Source organism: Exophiala bonariae (assembly GCF_035927105.1).
Source record: "Exophiala bonariae strain CCFEE 5792 chromosome Unknown scaffold_46, whole genome shotgun sequence".
Lineage (NCBI taxonomy): Eukaryota > Fungi > Ascomycota > Eurotiomycetes > Chaetothyriales > Herpotrichiellaceae > Exophiala > Exophiala bonariae.
This window is the reverse complement of record NW_027042521.1, coordinates 104,456-116,874: the sequence shown is the minus strand read 5'-3', so window position 1 is coordinate 116,874 and position 12,419 is coordinate 104,456. Positions and strand designations below refer to the sequence as shown.

Sequence of the window (12,419 nt, the reverse complement as noted above, 5' to 3'; positions counted from 1 at the left end):
GATGAGAGGTTGAGATCCGATGTCTTACGAGGCGTTTAGTACTCGTTATATATTACTTTAGGTGATCTATGAAGGTCCACCTAGGTGCTAAGATAATTAGCGAGTATACGATAGGTAAGAGAGCCTAGTAGACATCGCTAGTGTAAGCAGTGTAAGACTGTTGTACGTAGTATATCTTGCACTCTTACAACGGAACATAGTCTTTTAACCTTCTGTCGGGCATTAAAAGCAATTCAAAAATGAAGCATCGGCTTCTTCACACTTCAAAGTCGTAGAACTCCCTGGACGGAAAATTGAACGTGATCGTTGAGCCATGATGAAGGTTATCAAACTGCTCTGGCTTGATAGTGTATATTTCGGGTATTCAGTGTCACTTGCCGGATGGCGAGGTTGGATTGGACCACTTCTGGTCTCGCATTACTCCTGTAAGCACCGTGATCCCCAATCCGTGGAGCTCCATCGATCCATTCGGCAACGGCGATATGAGAAATGCGGACCGGCGGACGTCAACAACGAATAAACAGGCTGCGGGCAATCTCTCCGTGACAAAGCACGGAAACGTATGCCTTGTGATGCTCGACGCTCATAAAAGGCCACCCTCCTAATTGTGTCCCTTGGATCTCGTCTCTTCTAAGTGACACGACAGTACTCTACCAACCACATCCTCGCTTATCATTCTCCTTCCACTCATTCCTCTTCTATTCAGATAGCGAGGTATCATAGTAACAAGTGCCATTCTAAAAGCTACCATTACAGGAGAAATGGGAGACGCTCAAGACCTCGCCGACCAGACCGTGGCCGTCTTCTGTGAGCCCGACCCGCAAAAGCGAGCCAGGGACATCGCCAAACTATGGGCCCCCGACGGCGAGCACTTCGGCGGCTTCCAGGCCAAGGGCTATGCTGGTCTCGAAGAGGGTATCCAAGGATCATACGACAACCAGGTGGTGAAGAAAGGGCTGAAGTGGAGGGCATACAACGCTCTGAAGAGGGACAATATCGTGTTTTTCATGTTTGATGGAGTTTCCCAAAGTACTGGGGAGGTGGTCGGTTTCGGATCATATGTGCTCGTTCTGGCAGATGACGGGAAGATTCAAAAGGACTATACTTTTGTCTTGCAGAATCGGTTCGCATCTGGCGAGAATGGCAAGAAGTTGTAGACTTTGGCATGGAGAAACCCCTTATATACACTGCTGCCACATGCTTGTGTTCAGTGGACATTTGAAGGTGTACCAGAGGCACTTTCTGGATTCCAAGCACAGGAATTGCGAATTGGCCGCGAATGAATCATGCCTTTCAAACTGGTTTCAAGATCCTGGAGTTTACAATATACAGGACTGGCACACTCTAGATGAATGATATGTGCTTGGTTCTTTGCACAGCAGCGCGTCACCCCAGTCTGCCTCCTTCCTTATTGGGCTTTGCAAGGTCTTGAAGAATAATGGTCTCTGTCTTCTCTCTATGATGTTAACTGTTCTCTTTGCTATATATTGGCAGAAAAGCGATCTAAATTCGCCCACTAGGCGTCCTCCAGAAGTCCTTGCAATCATTAGTTATTCTCTTGTCGTTTTACGAGTGATCCATAAGACTCATTAGTAATTCGCCAGTGTAGCAGTCCAGCGTTCCTGCTTCCTCTCCAAACAACCCCTCCTCGAAAGAAACTCAGCGATTCCTGCGATATGATGTGAAGCATCACTTCTCAAGTTTACCAATCTCGACTTTCCAGTTCTAGCCACTCTTGACCTTAGTGTACTGATTCGTTGGGAACCTGTACTGTACTACCGGTGACCTGGTAAACGACTCGCCATATCTCGATATTTCTTGGCCGTCATGACTCTGGCTTTCTTGCCCCACAGCAGGAGAGGAACCGGCAATAGGAAAAAGAACAGGGCAATCACGGCGATAGAAATAATCAGATTCTGTAGGCCGACCGCGGCAAGCCAATGACTCAGGCCAAATAACACAGCGATCGCGAGAGCGTTGCGAACAAAAACGACGGCGACGAGAGCATCCCCGATGATCTGTTGGGTGTTAAGCAAAAAAGTCAGTTTCTAGATCTTTGTTAAAAGCACTGCAAAACGTACATCCTGGTAGCAATCGCTAACATACGCAAGAGCGCACTCCCCTATCACGGTCCAGCTGAAGCCGAAGATGCCAAATCCAACAGCAAGAAGAGGCCAAGGTTTTTGCTAGAGTATTTGTCAGCTCGTAAAGAGGAATAGAGACGACTGGTGGAAAGAGAATGCTGTGCACGCGACAGGGACGAAAAGGAGCAGGGAGGACCAACGTGTGCTAAACCCAGGCCAGTCATTAAGATCCCAGCAATCGCTGGAACGCTTGCCACAAGGGCCATGTATAGACGATATTCTGGCTCGTAGACTCCCCCGTTTCTTGCCGAAATCCAAATGGCCGATTTGTCGTTCATCGGTCCCCCGAGTAGGCTTCCGAGAGCACAACCAATGACCACGGATAAGATGAGCAATCCCACTCCGGACGGACTGAAATTGTATGGTGGATAGACAATAGATGATTCCACAACGGAGACAAGGACGGTAAACCATGTGGTCAAGGCCCCGTACGTGACAGCCGTGTAGGTGATTGCCGGAAAGGTAAACAAGACGTGGAAGGGTTGGTACAAATGCTGTAGGACGGGAGCTTTGGTATTGGTGAAAAGCGCGAGACGTTGGCGAGTCGATTTCCGTTTTACGCTCGGGTCGATAGCTGGGCGACTCAAGTTGTTGTTCTGGACGGCAGTCGTCGCCTGGTGTCCCTCTTCTCTGTTGAGACATTCCTGTTGCTGCTGCGACGGGACGGCCTGAACCTCGTCCCGGATCGGCTGGCTGTTGAGCAAAGGGATATATTTGGTTTCTTCAAAGAAGAAGACCACCAAGAGCAAGTTGACGGCCAGAAAGATACCGCACCATCTCCACATCCACCTCCAGCCCTGGCCAGTGACAATATATCCCCCTGCCAAAGGGCCCAAGCCCGAACCTGCTGTGTTGGCGAGCAAAAATAAACCACTCATCGTGCCACGTTGATGGACAAAGAAGAGGTCTACGATGGTGACTTGCAAGAGCGTCTCACTGAGACCGCCTCCCATGCCGGAAAAGAAGTAGGCTCCCATCAAGTCCCCCTTGGAAGTCATCTGGGAGAGCCAGATTGCCGCCGCGAGTTGCAGTGCCGAGCCCAACAGATAGAGCCAACGTCGGCCGAATTTGTGGAGCAACGGGAGGAACAACACTGAGCTTGTGGCCAGGCCGGTGAAGGCCAATGCAACGGATGTGGTAAATGTGTTGAATGTGAAGTCGAGATCCGCGACGAGCTGTACATAGGGGATGTATATGACGTTGATGAGGGCAAAAGTGAAGAAGACAAAGCAGCACCCGAGTCCAAAATTTACACCCTTCCGCAATTTCGACCAATTCTAACCACCCAAATCAGTCTTTATTCAGTTTTCAACGCATGCCTCCAACGTGATCAGTCACGTACCAAAGGATCATTGGGATCGGAGCTTGGGATAGGATAGAGCGCCACGGTTCTCTGTCCATCTTCTTGCGCTTCACGAACACCAAAGTCAGCTTCATTTCGAATTGGTGGGCATTCAATCATGGGGCTGCAATACAGACCATTGCTTAACATCAAAGTGCCAGGGGAAGTCTCGACGCCTTCGTCATCCATGCCTGGCCGGGAAGTTTCGGCCGCTGGCCACTTCTTTTCCGGATCTCTTGCTGTCTCCATATTTACTATGACTGGGATAACCACGACAAGGAGTACGAATATGCGAATACGTGGGGAATAATGGGCCAGTCTCAGTGAAGCCCGCACCGTGGGGTTCTCTATTCTTTTTATGAATGAGCTGTACGTGACAGGTGTGAACACTCATGCCCCAAAACAGACAATCCATGTGCCTGGAGCCATTCGGCGGGATGAAGGATTACGCCTATGGTGGTCCCCGCATTCTTATCTCAGCTTAAACATAGACAGCTTGGCTAGGGGCTTGGTTTGACCCACATCCGAGGCCAGATTTCAGACTTCCCTTTTAGCTTTAACCTCTGCCTAAGGAGCCTCGCCATTGCCGCAGGTGGTTTCGTGCCAATATTACGGCACCTAAAAGGTGGCTCACGATACTCTCCCGGGCAAATCAAAGCAAATACCCACAATTGGTGGCCTCATGATGGATGTGGTCGGCAAGAAACGATGTAGCCACGGCGTCGACGGGGTGGATGCAGGTCGAATGAAGTCTCGAAGGGGTCGTTGAATATTGTCAGTCAACGCTCAATATCTGTTGGCCGGAGAATACCATTAACTTGTCACATATATCGTGTATTTCAGGGCCAATAGACCCCAAAATAAGCTTGTGAACGATTCGATGTAGTCTCGTATAAATATTGTTTAATCCGTACCACCAATTTTCCATCCCATTGCTTTCGGGTACATTTCCATTGCAAACAATTTCCTTCAGACTTTGAAATAACCGAGAATTTCCCAATATGGCCACATACCTAGTTACGTGCGCTACGGGCCAGCAAGGAAGATCCGTCGTTAAACATCTCCTTACCGCCGGTGTTAAAGTCCACGCAGTGGTGCGCAACGTTCGCAGTGAACGCGCTCTTCACCTGAAGCGCCAAGGGGTTGTTCTATTCGAGGGAGATAACGACAGCTTTGGTGTCTTTAAAGAAGCCGCTTTGGGCTGCAAAGGAATTTATCTAAACCTGCAACCGTCACCAACAGACCAGAACTCGCAACAACGCCAGATCAAAGGCATTGTGCATGTATGCAAGGAGGTTGGATTAGAGACGATCGTTGTGTCAACCGCATATTTCACCAATGACCGGAGTAAGTGGGACAACCCGCAGGGCGAGAGGATTGGAGTACGAGGTTACTACCTCGCCAAAGCAGAGATGGAAAAGGTGGTTCGCGAGGCTGGTGTAAAGCACTACACAATCCTGCGTCCTGCGTGGTTCCACGCAAACTACTTACTTCCGTACAGCGTGTGGCATTTTCCCGGTCTTAGCACGAGCGGCGAGCTTGTGCATTCCTACGAAAAGGGTGTTAAGATGCCGCATATTGACGAAGAGGATATTGCTAAATTCGGCGTCGCAGCGCTATTGGACCCTGCCAAATTCGGTGGGCAGGAGATCGAGCTTGGAAACGAGAACCTGACCGTCGAAGATGTGGCTGACAGCCTAAGCAAAGCCGGTGGGTCTGGTCACCACATCAGTGTCAGGAAGCGCACACGAGAGGAAATCAACTTGGCAGTAAATGTTATTCCCACCCAGCCATTTCAACTGTGGGCCAACGCTGTCGACATTACTATCGATGGGCAAGCGATCCAAAAGAAATACGGCATTCGCTTGACAACCTTCCAGGAGTATTTGGCAAAAGAGAAGGTGCGACTGCTGGAGTCACTCCCTTCTCCGACCGAGAGATAAGGCGGTTGCTTGCATGTCCCAAAGTTCATCGTTCCAATATAAGATTCAGCGTCATTGCGGGCCAGGTTCTAAGACAACTTGAGGGAGTTGGGCGAGCCTTTATCAAAGCGTTTCCAGCAGGTCTTGTGCCAGCAGCATTCAATCATTTGGTCAATGTCGATCTTCTTGGAAGCTGAAGGGTCCAGTAATATGCTCGAAATCATTATTTTCGCTTATTTAAGGAGACGTTGGTCAATTGGGACAGAAGAAGCTCGAATTCGCTCCAGAGAATTCCCGCAAACGGTAGTAGAATATAGATGACGACCGGGTTTCGATGCGGTTCGTCCTAGCAAGAAAATGAGCCTCTAGCAAGGAACAGATCGGAGCATTAGTTCTCATTTTTGTTTTTCGCTGAACCTTGAGGGAGGATATAGCAACATAACTTAAAAAAAAGCCAGTATGCGCGATCCATGGATCAAAATCTGCAAGCATAGTAGTTAAGTAGCTATACCGGTATTGGCAATGAAAATACATGAACAGAGTGCTGAAACTTAAAATGAGCACTCTTGCGTACGGATTGACCGCCTTCATGAGACCTCTCTAATCGGATGACAGCTGGAATCCTGCCACATCCTACAGCGTGAATTTAAACTCCGGATGGAGATGGCCCAGATCAGCGACCTCCTCCTCCGATAGGCCATGGACTCTCTCATCTCGGCCGCCTCTGGCTTTGATATCATTTTCTCTCTTGAGATTAAGAATTGCAGCAGCTACAATAATGAGACACAGGCACGCGAATCCAAGGTTCAACGCATGTCCTCGAATATACCGCGGTGCATCTGGCAGTGTGTATGTCCAGGTGGCCAGGATGCCGCCGATGTTTCCGAATCCGACCACTGTGCCTGCAACGATGGCACGGGTGGTATGGCCGGCCGAATTGTCCACGACCCAGGCAACGAACATAGGCGAAGCTGTGAATGCGCCAGTCAGACAGAGGAACAGGGCGAAATATCGTACGCCGACGGTTTTGACGGTCAACAGGATGATGAATCCCACAGCGGTACAGGGCATGACTAGGAGGATCCACACGCCGCGACGACGAGTCTTGTCCGACAGTAGTGTGACGCAGACGCAGACACAAGCGGCCCAGGCGTATGGTGGGACCGAGAGCAATTGACTATGGATACCGCTGTAGCCCATAGCGGTGAGTAGGGAGGGGACGAACAGCGCCATCGAGTTCATGGTGAGTAAGGAGCAGAATGAAGCCAATGAGATTAGGATGGTGTTGAGGTTGAGAGCGCGCATCACATAGCGCATGCTCAAATCCTCGACCTTTTGAGATTTGAGATCGCGACGAATGCGCGCGACAGCCACCTGGCGTTCTTCCTCAGACAGAAAAGAGGCGGTCTCTGGTGACGATGGGAGGATCAGGAAGCCCACCACTCCCAGCGCGATAGAAATGAGGCCTTCGAAGAAGAAAATGTTGCGCCACGTATGGATCATGCCCCATTGTGGGATCTTGGTCAGCCCACTAGCCAAGAGTCCTCCGAATGCTCCACTGTTTTATGAGTCAGGCGAAACTCATGCATCAGAAAGACGCTTTGAGGAATAGAAAAAACACTGACCTTAGTGAGGCTACGCTGGCATAAAGACCTACTCTCGACACGAGTTCATGCCTACAATAGCTAGAGAAGGATGTCAGTGATCGGCAGCCGAAAATAGGAGAACCTCAACCTACAAGCACGACAGTGTATATGTGATTCCTGGCATGATACCTAGAGATCAAGATTATTAGTAAGACACTATACAATAAGTGAATAGTTGAGCTATACCAGCCTCAAAAATACCAAGGCAAATTCTTGCCGCGAGAAATCCATGGTAATTCTGCATCGTTGACATGCACGTCGTAATGATACCGAAAGATAATGCGAGGAAGGGGATCCATATCTTGGGCCCAACTTTCTTGCACAGGATATTTGCCGGCACTTCCAGAAGGATATATGTGACATAGAAGCCACTAAGGCCAATGTTAAATCGGTACCCGTCCAAGGCGAGATCTTTGCCCATGCCAAGGACGCGGGCGTTCCCAGCGTTGGATCGGTCAATGAAGGCGAATAGATAAATCAGCGTGAGGATGGGCATGAGTCGCCAGTCAAGCTTCCTACGCACCCGAGCTTCGCTTGCTGGGTCGATAGGATCAGGCTGATAGACTGCATTGATATGAGCGATTGTGGCGAGATCCTTGTCTGTTTCCTCGTGATAGGAGCCCGTCATACTGGGTGATAATGGGTGAATATGTCGTATGTCTGGTAATACAATAATAGACGGGGATCGAGAGATCCGAGTTTTTAAAAGCGACAGCTTTGGTATGGACGGTTGAACGAGATCAAAGGAAAGAGGGACTGTTCCTACTTATCTAAAGAATTCTGTCGAAGATGATGGGAGGTGTTCCCCATCCTTTATATTGACCCAGACTCAACCCCATATCGTCACACATAAGATTATGGGGCAATAGCCGAGAGGATTGCGGGGTGGAGGGATGTTGGGAGGAATCTCTGCTTGAGGCCAGTGCAAATGTTCCGTTCTTACCCCGGAGTGGAGAATTCAATCTCGGAGAACATGATACAGCTTGCTTAAGCCTTGCCTTAGGCAAACTTGAGAAGACTGTGGGCGCTGCAGTTGGGTCAAAGATCAAGAGGCCTAAGGATGTTCGAGGAGGAACAGGAGATGTTTGACATCGCGGATACACCGGCGCTCTTGCCCCTTGATAACCGTATCTATACCCGGCTTGGCCTTGTCCCTACGCGCCAGAACTACTACGAAGTATGCCGCACCCAGGATTGGTAAGGAACTCTTGAAGGGGTTTTTGATTCGTCAAGAGCTCCGGCTTCAAGGAATTATGTCTGCCTCGTGAACTACAGTACGGTTCCCTCCAAGTTCGGTATCTCTGAGCAATGAATACTCCACTTTAACCCTTTTATTCCGGAAATGGCTGGGCAATCAGTGTCTACTACACCAACTCACGGCAGTTTAAGCGTGCAACACAATACAACTTCTTCAACTGCGTCCGCAGCAGTCGCAAGTCCCTCAGCACCGGCTAGACCTTTAGCGTTAAATACAGCAGCCCCAACTCCCCGTGCGAGATGGTGGACATCCGCCCGCAAGCACGTAACAACAGATCGATTGAGCTTAGCAACTGCTTTCCTGGGTCTGGGTCTCGCAGTCTACTTTTTTGTTGCACCATACACACTCGCAAAGGCCTCCTTGGCTGCCGCCGAGAAGGCTAACAAGATAACGCTGTGGAAAGATTGTCGAGACCGAGAGGTGGGTGGCTAACGTTTCAATGCACAAATCGATCATTTTGACATGACAATGCAGGACTTGAGAACCTCGGAATTATGTCAGCAATATTTGAATGTAACTCTTGGTTCAATTGTCAAGCGGTACGCCTCTGATATGTGGGCCCAAGTTAAAGAGGCTAACAGCAAACCACTTCGGGACTGGTCCTCATCTACCACAACGAACAACTTGCAATTCGGTCCTGTTTTCAAACTCACATGGCTCGCAGTTAACCTTTGCGCTCTATATACCCGCTTCCGCAGCATGAATTGGCGACCTGAGGCCTGGCACGGTACTGCAAAATATGTCTCTGTTTCCGGTGTCATTGTCTGGTTCACAGCATGCCTCAATGCTCTAACGCTCTCCGGTGCCGCCGCATTAATAGCACAGCCGCTTGGTTCCACTGTAGGTTCTGCCTGGGTGGCGAGAATCGCTATTCTATTCATAAAGAGACTATTTGTCTCATTGATGGGCTGGGCACTATTGCGCCGTGCATGCTGGTATAGTGGTCTCAAGATCGCGCCTGAGGTCAACTATGAGCCTCCAGGGTTTCCGAAGCTTAACTTTGCAATCCTTATCACAGCTGCTGGAATGTCATTGTACATGTTCTGGATCCTCGTTCCTCTGGCCCATACCGCCGAATGGCAGAGTATGTTCGAATGGAAAGTATCACTATTTCTGATAGGAGCAAAACAGACGGGCGCTCTTTTCGGACAATGGATGGAAGACCTTGCGATGGGTAAAGGAGGTAATCACGATGTCGAAAGTGTCATTCAAGAACGCAGAGAGCGCGATGCAAGAGAAGTGTTCTCAGCAGACTATGATTCTCTGTATGAGGCAGTGCTCGGCGTTTGGCGTGTCATTGCTGGTGTGATCTGGGGTGTGGATGCGAGCCGACGCCATCCACCGGGCTATTTGAAGCATATAAAGGAGGATTGACATTACGGTCTTCTTACTGCGACGCGCACAAGGCTGATATATCGTTATTTACTATGCCTGTGTTGTGTCTGTGACAGTAAACAAAATTTGACGGGCTATTCAAGTTGACACAACCACTCGGGCCTAAGAAGAAATGCTTGTACTGCTTATTGGTTTGGTGTTCAGACAGTACCTCAAATCAGAAGGGCGACAGTAAATCAAAATTCGAAATCGTAATTGGCCCGACTTACCATCACCGAGACTTTTTTCAGCAGAACTCATCTGTGCGACGTCTTTGAAGCAGCAGGGACATCTTCTGAAGGACCAAACAAGCTGTGCCGTTCTGATAAGGAAGGCACTCTGCGATCTAACTCCTCTCGGAATTCCGAAAGTCTGAGTCGAGGATATGTCCGCTCAAAAAGAATCCGTACCAATAGATATCCAGTTTCGAATACCTATTGGGAAGGGGTGCGCACTTAAGCGCACCAACAACATGAGATAGGTCTCAATCCTACAAGAAGCCAATATATCACGATTTCTTCTCCCTCCCGAACCAGGAGTATAAGATGGCAGAGTTTTGGAAACGCACGGTGGACGGGCAAGAACAAGTCCACACTGGACTGGGATGGCGACCTATAATTCCTGCCGATGGCAACAAGGCTCAGGACGGGCTTCCGGTGATCGACCTGTCCGATATTTATGACGCAGACGTCAAGAAGCGCAAGAGATTGGCCACAGAAGTCTGTGACGCCTGTGTCAAGTATGGATTCTTCTACGCCAGCAATTTTGGAATCTCTCAAGATGAGATCACCACGGTGTTCTCCGAGGCGAAGCGGTTCTTCACCGAGTTGACATTGGAGGAGAAGCTCGAGCTGGATACAGCAAAACATGACCATTATTGGGGTTACTATCCCCGTTACAAGCTTGGGGAACATGCTGGAGGTTCGAGTAAGTGGTACACTCCCCAAGACTATCTGTGATTCGCGGTTGGTGACGGTAAAAATCAGATCTCAATGAGGGTATGAACTTCGGATACGAGCCATCCGTTGATCCTGAAGCAAGAGAAGGTGCACAGGGCTCCAACTGGTGGCCACAAGAGAGTAAACTTCCAGGGTTCCAAGCCAAAACCCAACAACACATGACACGAATGTTGAAGCTCAGTCGTGCACTACTGCGGCTCTTCGCCCTGGGCTTAGGATTAGATGAACACGACCTTGACTACGCTGCCACTGAACCTTACTCGATACTCAAGATGTGCTACTACCCAAAACCAAGTGCCGACTTCGACGAGGCGTCCAGTCTTCGACCACATACTGATTTTGAACTGCTGACAATCCTTTTGCAAGACGATATTCCATCGCTGGAGGTCCTGTCAACGACAGGGTCATGGATCTCCGCGAAGCCCATTCCTGGGACCCTCGTTGTGAACATTGGAGACTCGCTGTCCATGCTGACGAATGGGTTGTTTGTATCTACAATGCATAGGGTGATCAACAATTCAGGGCGCGATAGATACTCTATCCCGTTTTTTCTTGGTGGTGAGTGGGCACTGGAAAAATTGACGGGAAGAGGAGATGTACTTGAATGCTAACAGTTGTAACAGCCAACAAGGAGACAGAGCTTAAAGCTCTTCCAGGCTTCGTGACAGAAAAGAATCCTCCACGTTTCCAAGCGGTCAATTCCGAAGACTACATACGTCGGTCCCTGCAGTTGGCATACTCGAAACCGAATGTCAAGTCGGATCTTGGTACAATCGAGGTGAATGGATAATATCGTGTCGTATTAAAGAGAATCTCCCATGCTTTTACAGGTGCGGCATTCATTCGACTCCACAGAGATTAAATTATTGGCTCAAAAATTGTGTAATGATCTGATGGTGATTTGGAAACCCTTGCTATATAGCTATAAGCCCGCTCTCTTGTCTATGTTCGTCTGATCTGAAGCTTGAAGCTAGCCACATTTCAGGGTTTCCTTTTTTCTGGAGCCTTATCTCGCCGATCTAATTGTGACAACGTAAAATAGCTGAAGTCCCATCGAAGCTACTGTGAGCAGGTTGTCACCACATATGCCATCCATAGGATCGACCTGCCCACCGGTGATTACAAGGGAAAGCACCAAGTATATCATATCTATCAAAATTTCCATCCCCTGGGCCAGCGCCTACTTAGTACGTCCGCCACGCCTGCCCACATCAAATCTCTCTCATCAGCCATTTATCAGTCCCTGGTGGATCGCTACAACGGCATCTGAAGCCGAGAAACAAACAGTAATACTATTTCTTGCTCGATGGACACATCCAATTAGCTCCGCTCTGCAACACCACGTATCTGATGATGTTCATTGACACTGAACATCCGTCGTAGCCACACGTCAGCCCTACTATTTTAACTAGTAAACTATGACCAGTGACTACAACCCCAAACGCCAGCAATGCCAGAACGAGACGCATGAAAGTTCGATAAGGCCGGATCCATCTCAGACCGGGAACTGGGACGTCTCCTTCAGGCATTGTTTCGGCATATTCTATCAGACCTCTGTAGTCAAGGACTCAGAGGCAGGCAGAAAACACCACACGCCTACTTAGGACACGAGTACTGGGTCTCTGAAGGGCTCCCGTCCTGCTGTGTTGCACACAAGCAAGTCTTGATGTATATCACGCAACGCACGCACGAACGTCACCGGATCTCTAGACCTCGAACTTGAACCTACCACTGTAACACAGCCGACAATGCTCGCATGCCAACATCAAACTGG

General features: G+C 49.2%; 6 protein-coding genes across 6 annotated transcripts; 4 read left to right on the top strand and 2 right to left on the bottom strand.

The window, feature by feature from the left end:
- Window positions 1-761: 761 nt before the first annotated feature.
- LTR84_010636 (uncharacterized protein) lies at window positions 762-1,157 on the top strand (the record flags this gene model as incomplete). The annotated part of the gene is made up of 1 exon (XM_064854171.1): window positions 762-1,157. The coding sequence occupies one exon, from the start codon at window positions 762-764 to the stop codon at window positions 1,155-1,157; it is 396 nt and encodes a 131-aa protein (XP_064700278.1).
- A 618-nt stretch (window positions 1,158-1,775) lies between these two features.
- On the bottom strand, window positions 1,776-3,735 carry LTR84_010635 (uncharacterized protein; the record flags this gene model as incomplete). The annotated part of the gene is made up of 4 exons (XM_064854170.1): window positions 1,776-2,018; window positions 2,082-2,186; window positions 2,285-3,421; window positions 3,487-3,735. The coding sequence occupies 4 exons, from the start codon at window positions 3,733-3,735 to the stop codon at window positions 1,776-1,778; spliced, it is 1,734 nt and encodes a 577-aa protein (XP_064700277.1).
- A 752-nt stretch (window positions 3,736-4,487) lies between these two features.
- LTR84_010634 (uncharacterized protein) lies at window positions 4,488-5,429 on the top strand (the record flags this gene model as incomplete). Its single annotated transcript, XM_064854169.1, has 1 exon — window positions 4,488-5,429. One exon carries the CDS (start codon window positions 4,488-4,490, stop codon window positions 5,427-5,429), a length of 942 nt encoding a protein of 313 aa, XP_064700276.1.
- A 612-nt stretch (window positions 5,430-6,041) lies between these two features.
- LTR84_010633 (uncharacterized protein) lies at window positions 6,042-7,682 on the bottom strand (the record flags this gene model as incomplete). Its single annotated transcript, XM_064854168.1, has 4 exons — window positions 6,042-6,966; window positions 7,034-7,093; window positions 7,147-7,183; window positions 7,241-7,682. The coding sequence occupies 4 exons, from the start codon at window positions 7,680-7,682 to the stop codon at window positions 6,042-6,044; spliced, it is 1,464 nt and encodes a 487-aa protein (XP_064700275.1).
- Window positions 7,683-8,396: 714 nt separating this feature from the next.
- Window positions 8,397-9,686, top strand: LTR84_010632 (uncharacterized protein; the record flags this gene model as incomplete). The annotated part of the gene is made up of 2 exons (XM_064854167.1): window positions 8,397-8,732; window positions 8,787-9,686. The coding sequence occupies 2 exons, from the start codon at window positions 8,397-8,399 to the stop codon at window positions 9,684-9,686; spliced, it is 1,236 nt and encodes a 411-aa protein (XP_064700274.1).
- A 545-nt stretch (window positions 9,687-10,231) lies between these two features.
- On the top strand, window positions 10,232-11,435 carry LTR84_010631 (uncharacterized protein; the record flags this gene model as incomplete). The annotated part of the gene is made up of 3 exons (XM_064854166.1): window positions 10,232-10,613; window positions 10,673-11,203; window positions 11,269-11,435. 3 exons carry the CDS (start codon window positions 10,232-10,234, stop codon window positions 11,433-11,435), a joined length of 1,080 nt encoding a protein of 359 aa, XP_064700273.1.
- Between the last annotated feature and the right edge of the window lie 984 nt (window positions 11,436-12,419).